The sequence below is a fragment of the Myxocyprinus asiaticus genome, chromosome 36 (assembly GCF_019703515.2).
Source record: "Myxocyprinus asiaticus isolate MX2 ecotype Aquarium Trade chromosome 36, UBuf_Myxa_2, whole genome shotgun sequence".
Classification (NCBI taxonomy): Eukaryota; Metazoa; Chordata; class Actinopteri; order Cypriniformes; family Catostomidae; genus Myxocyprinus; species Myxocyprinus asiaticus.
In genome coordinates this window covers 24,189,204-24,195,907 of record NC_059379.1, presented here as the reverse complement: position 1 = coordinate 24,195,907, position 6,704 = coordinate 24,189,204, and the positions used below count along the sequence as shown (strand labels likewise).

The following is a 6,704-nucleotide window of genomic DNA, read 5'->3' as shown; positions in this document are numbered from 1 at the left end:
ATGGCTCACATCACTCCCTTCATTAAAGTCTTTCTCACTCTTGAAAAGGAAGAAACAAGTTGTGAAAACTCTGATCATCAGGTTATCTAACTGAGCAAAGTTTAAATAAGCTCATAAACTTCAGAATCATGTATCCTAATGAGCACCACTCCATGAAAATCAACTGAACTTTTTCTTTTTGTGTAAAATTGTGTAAAGCATGTTTGGTTTCCAACAGTGTGTATATGAAGTGTGTAGTAGTGGTTTAAAGGTTTCCTGTGAAACGTTATGTATTAATAGAAGGTCTTCTGTTGCTATCCAAATATTTACCACTACTAAGTGATGCACAAGTTTCAAAAAGTGCTTCTGAAGATTAATTTGAAGTGTTTCCTGTTTTGTTATCATCCACCTAAACAAGAAAATAACCTATTCTAAAAAGCAGGTGGACACATCTATTTTGTATATTCATACAACGTCAGCTCTGAGGCATCCCCTCTCAGCTGTAGGATTTGTCAGTGCAGAACTGCGAGGATTTTCTTTGTTCTCCCAAAAGCAGAAGACTTTCACAACTTTCAGTTTGAGATTTGGTAATTGGTAAATCAGTTGTCAAGTTAAGTCATTTTTATTTGTACAGTGCTTTTCACAACACACATAGTTTCAAAAAGCAGCTTTACAGAAAATTATGCTGTAACAGAAAATGTATTCATAGTGCGGTTAAATGAATGACATGATTGTAGAATATGCCTTAAATATTTGTCTACTGGCCCACAGAGAGCAAGCCAAAGGTGACTGTGTGGCAAGGAACACAAAATTGCATAAGATGTTGGTTAATGGAAAAAAAAATAATAATCTTGGGGGAACCAGACTCACTGGGGGGAGCCAGATCCACTCTGGCAATACAGCATGAAGAGAATGCCAATATTAATAATTATCTATGTGGAATACAAGTCCAGTTGATTGCATTGTCTGTATATAGATCTTTTCAGAAACTAGTAGTTCTAGTCCTAGGTGCTGATTAGTCAATAAAATATATAGTAGCACAACTTGGACACAAAAACAACTGTGTATATCTTCGCGCAGCACCCATAGAGGAGTGTTCTGTTTTTTTTTCTTCTTTTTTTTTTTTTTTCTTTCATGGTGTGTATATTTCAGCAGGATGGCACTTAATTAATTAATAAAATGACATTTAATGGACTTATTATGTATCATAAAGCAACCATTTTTTAATTTTTTTATTATTTTAATTAGTGCTTAAATGCGGTATATATCTAATTTTACATATTATTTGCAAATGGCTACTAACAGAAATGTAGGATGAGCTTAATGCACAATAAATGCATGGATTTTTTCTAGAGAGTAAATGTCTCTATTTTTGTAGATGTCTTCTGTAGGCATATATGTGTGTATGTCGTCTAATGCAGCATTTCTCTAGAATCTGTCAAAACCAAACTGAGATAACAGGCTGTACTTTTTCCCTCTCTCGTTTGACCGGCTTTTGGGTCATGGAAAAACTGACTTGTCCCCCTCTCCCCTCTTTTATGATGCTGCATGAGTCAGTCTCATGAATGCACTGGTTCCTGGTTGATGTTTTGTCCAGTCAGATCAGGGATGATGACACAAGTAGCAGTATGACATCAATGCGTGATGCATGAAAAATGTCTAAGTCTCTCAGATGGCAGACCATACTGGTGTACCAAAAGTGTGCATAAGCACAAAATGTAGTTTGCCTGTTCATTATGTAATTGTAAGGGGATAAACTGAAGGGCATTTTTAGCACGTCTTTTCGATGAAGCATTCCAGATCCTTTTTAAACCGGTTAATTAATCCTCTGTTTTTGACAGTGCTGATATTTAGTATAACAGCACAAAGATGCTTCACTATTTGCATCACTCTGCTTGTCTGTTCAATTATTTTAGTTAGCAGAGCAAAAATAGACAAATTTACTGGCCATGTTGTGCCTAAAATTTAAACTGACTTTTGCATAAAAGCAATATCACACTCGCAATCACGCAAGCATTGTGTCTCTGATTACCTGTGGTTTTGTGCCTTCATCCAAATCACAGCCATGCTGATATTCAGTACAACAGCACTCTTGCTCATGTCTATTTAATTATCTAACCATCCTCCATTTTGTTCTTTCATGTTTTAAAAACTTTGTATTGCTACAAAGACTAACTGTGTAAAGAAACTTTCAGGTGAAGAGTGCAGGTGTACAGTGCAGCAAGAAAAGGCTTGGTGTTTAAACAGCTATTTTTAAGTTCAACCTTGAAGGCAGCAGCTGTGAGCTATGGGCTTTGATTTTTAACTATAAAAATGTGTATCTGTTCATCACTACTCAACGAGTTTGTGTGCATGGTGACTAATCACCCTAAGTTCTCATCAAACACACTATTAGGCTTCTGACAATGTTTTCATTTGTCATTAAACACTCTGTCAGTTCCACTCACTGGAATGTAGCACTTAGCATGGGGTTGCTAATGAGTGACTTATTTACCTAAGGGAGTAGCGACTTTAAAGATGTAACCACCATGTAGACTATGCAAATCAAAGAGTTATCTTGAAACACCCATCCCGTTTAATACCATGTTGAACAGTTGTAAACTACAATCGGTGCAATATATGCTATACAATGTGCAATATATCAGTACTACTGAATACTGATAAACTACTACTAAAGTGTATACCGGTTGGAAGTGTGTGGGTTTGCATGAATGACATTTCAGATATGTATGCTCTTTTGTTGTGTTTACATAGCCCTTATGCCTGTTGGTGAGCATGGTGTTGCATGAGGTCGACTGCCTGTGGCACTTTACTTACAAGCAGATTGTTATCTGTATAAATGGTGTATACCGGAGGTTCCACACTAAATAAACGAAGGGTTGGGATAGAAACTGTTTCCATGCTCTCAGCACTCAGCCCTTGCTACACTAGACCAAAGCAGGGAGCCTTGCCACCAGTGTGTCGCCAACCTCCACAGTGACCAAGGACATCGGTGATGGGGGGAGGGTTCATTTGAGCTGATAGCTCCTGAGAGTTAAACAGGTGTGCAACACATACTTGTTTTCAGAAACTCTCTGAAAAGGTTTGCTAGTCCACACAACAACATGTAACTCTATAGCTTGTCTTAAAAGGATAGTTCACCCAAAAATAAAAATTCTGTCATCATTCAGCCACTCTTGTTCTAAGCTTGGACCTATGGCCAAACCTATGACTTTCTTCCTGCTGTGAAACATAGGAGATGTAACGCATAATGTTACGTCCACAGTAATTCATTTTATGAAGTATGAAACCTCTGTTTTCAGTTTCCTAAAAGTCAAAGTAGTTTCTGGAGCAAAATGTCATTCGAGTGTGGATGAGTCAATGGGTTTCCAAATAAAAAGCGGATTTGTGCTGATGTGGCCGTGGCTGAGGCTTACTTATTTTGATACATTTATGCCTCTAATCCACACTTGAACAGTGTTTTCCATAACTAAAAATGATTACGTTCAAAAAACCCTCTCTAGTACTGCATAATGTACTTTGAGAAAACGATGTTAGGAAACAGAAAACAGAGTTTTTAACAGAAATCGAATTAGTGTGGAAGTGGCCTGAGGCTGCCCAACATCTCCTTTTGTGTGCCATGAAAGAAAGAAAGTCTTATGGGTTTGGATTGGAACAGCATGTGTGTGAATAAATGATGACAGAATAAACAAAATAACTTCACAAGAGCAAAATGGACTGATTTTGAATGGCTCCATCCTTATAATGGCTTGACAGTGTATTATTGGTTACTGTGAAGCTGATAAAGGAGCAGTTTCACTGCTCATGTACAAAATAAACATGTCTGTGTTTGATCTGTCTGATACCACAGTATATGAAGGGTGGATCTCTGCATACATCTCCTTACACGGTTTGATAACAACTCAAGGCAAAAAGGCATTGTCTTGAAGTCAACCTCTGCAAAATGCTTAAATGGTATGCATGCAGGAGTAATTTGAAATGCAAAGGCCTATGCAAATATTCAACAGTGTTTTAACTTGATAAAGTGCCATGGAAACAGTACATCCTATCACTTGAGTCATCTGCAGGAAACCCACCAATACGATGTCTTTCTTTCTTTCTGCAAAAATAAACTGAATATAAACTCATTTATGTTTATTCACTGAAAAGTTTCGACTGATAAAATACATGACTGTAATATTGTACAAGGAATAGTTCACCCAAAAATGAAAATTCTCTCATAATTTACTCACCCTCATGCCATCCCTGGTGTGTGACTTTCTTTCTTCTGCAGAACACAAACAAAGATTTTTAGAAGAATATCTCAGCTATGTTGGTCCTCACAATATAAGTGAATAGGTTCCAACATTTTGAAGCACCAAAAAGCACATAAAGTCAGCATAAAAGTAACCCATAAGACTCCAGTGGTTAAATCCATGTCTTCAGAAGCGATATGATAGGTGTGGATGAGAAACAGATCAGTATTGAATATATAAGTCCTTCTTTCTTTCTTTACTATAAATTCTCCTCCCTGCGTAGTAGGTGGCGATATGCACAAAGAATGTGAATCGCCAAAAACAAAAGAAGAAGAATGTGAAAGTGCCGATTTATTGTAAAAAGGGACATCTGTTTCTCACCCACACTTATAATATTGCTTCTGAAGACGTGGATTTAATCACTGGATTATTTTTATGCTGCCTTTACGTGCTTTTGGAGCTTCAAAGTTTTGATCACATTCACTTGTATTGTATAGACCTACAGAGCTGAGATATTTCTTCTAAAAATCTTTGTTTGTGTTCAGAAGAAGAAAAAAAGTCATACACAACTGGTATGGCATGAGGGTGAGTAAATTATGAGATAATTTTCGTTTTTGGGTGAACTATTCCTTTAAGATAATTTATAAACCATTCGTTCTTATAGCCCAAAAGTGAAAATAGCACCTGCAGCTGTATTGCAGAGAGTTGGTACCATCATCAGAGAGCATTAGAAAGTTTCAAATCGCTATTTCCGATGCATGCGCCAGTTCATGAGCTTCTCGAGACAAAACGGGTCCCCTCATTTGATTGGCCACAGAAGCGCTACGTGGACATAGAGAGCAGCAACAGGTACAGCGCGCATGTGACCGTTATCATTTCATTCTCCGGCTGTCAGGAAGACAACAGCTTCTCACTAACTCGTTATCGCTCACCGTGAGGCTCGTATCGTGAAGACTCATCACTTTGAGTTGTGTGGAAATTTATTTTAAGGTAAGCAGAACTTTTTTTATTCGAAAGTAACCAGGACAGCTTGTTGACTATGCAAGACAGATTTTATCAGAGTAAATTCGTTGCTCACTTGATAAATCCAATTGAATTATGTCAGGATATGTTCATTGCAAGATTACTATTAGCCACCCTTTTCTTTTAGTCCAATTTTGACAATCAAACTCTCATTTTCTTCCTCAACATAACACTTAAACAATTCATGATATGCTGAACCAATTATAGCAAGGACACTAACAAAAATGTTAACCTAAAATGAGTTTCATGTGACAACATCTAAATTAACTTGTTTTTTTCAAGTCAAAAATATATTATTTGTTTTTAGCCCCGAATCAACCGCAATACATTAGGTTACACCAACAAAACTAATTGTAAGGTAATTAGATCAAGTAGAAATATAGCCCCTTAAGGTAACAATTGCAGTTTTTACAGTGTAACAGTAGTGTTATATTAGATTGTCTTCTCATTCCCAGTTACCAAATATTGAGACAGCATGCTTGTACTTTAAAATGTTACTTATTCTTCATATACCCTATAGTTTTTAGAATGCACTTTAAATGTCACTTAAGATTTGCTATTTTGCATTATGATTGTTTGCTTCCTCCCAACATAAACGTATATGATAATGTTCTAGGGCCTACACCAGGGTGTGGGTTAGTCAAGCATGAAGTCCAAAGGAAAAGGGTCAAAGCGGGGCAGACAGTCTTGGTCAGAGCAGGACGACCCAGACTTCACCCTGGAAACAGAGCCAGGTTCCAGCGAACAGGAGGGTTCAGAGGCGTCCATGAGGCTCAGTGGATCATGGAGAACATTGAGAGGTGAGGGGCATGGTGGTACACGGGTGGGCAAACGTCGTAGACGACAACGTGGCAGTGCTAAGGAACGCAACGTGCGCAGGCTGGAGAGTAATGAGAGGGAGAGGCAGAGGATGCACAAACTTAACAATGCTTTTCAGGCCCTACGAGAGGCCATTCCTCATGTTAAAACAGACAAGAAACTTTCCAAGATCGAAACTCTGACACTAGCCAAGAATTACATCAAGGCCTTAACCACCATCATACTGGGCATGTCTAATGCCTGCCTGCCTCATACGGAGGGTCACGTGGAGACGAATGCCTCCCGGCTCCTGCAGTGCTATCAGCAGCATCTGGAGGAGGAGGGGGAGGAGGGTCTCTCCAGCTACCTGAGCCAAATTCACAGCTTCAGCCAAGGCAGCTAACACACGCTGCCATCGAACGGACTCAAAGATACAGTGCTGAATGAGAGAACATTCCAGAGTCAAAACAGATGGAAGTGAATGCATGATGACAGTACCAGCTCTCAAGACAAAAGAAAAGGGTTGATTTGTATAACCCTTTCTGTGAAACTGAGTTTACATGCTAAATCTGGTCCACAAACATGCTTTGATGAAGAAAACTATGTGCAGAATATATAGTTAATTATGTAAACAACCCAGTGTCTCTGTCCACAAATATTGTGGATGTT

General features: G+C 38.3%; 1 protein-coding gene across 1 annotated transcript; it reads left to right on the top strand.

Annotated features, from left to right (window-relative positions):
- Positions 1-5,056: 5,056 nt before the first annotated feature.
- On the top strand, positions 5,057-6,674 carry bhlha15 (basic helix-loop-helix family, member a15). The gene is made up of 2 exons (XM_051673819.1): positions 5,057-5,204; positions 5,854-6,674. The coding sequence occupies exon 2, from the start codon at positions 5,884-5,886 to the stop codon at positions 6,436-6,438; it is 555 nt and encodes a 184-aa protein (XP_051529779.1). The 5' UTR covers positions 5,057-5,204; positions 5,854-5,883; the 3' UTR covers positions 6,439-6,674.
- Positions 6,675-6,704: the final 30 nt, after the last annotated feature.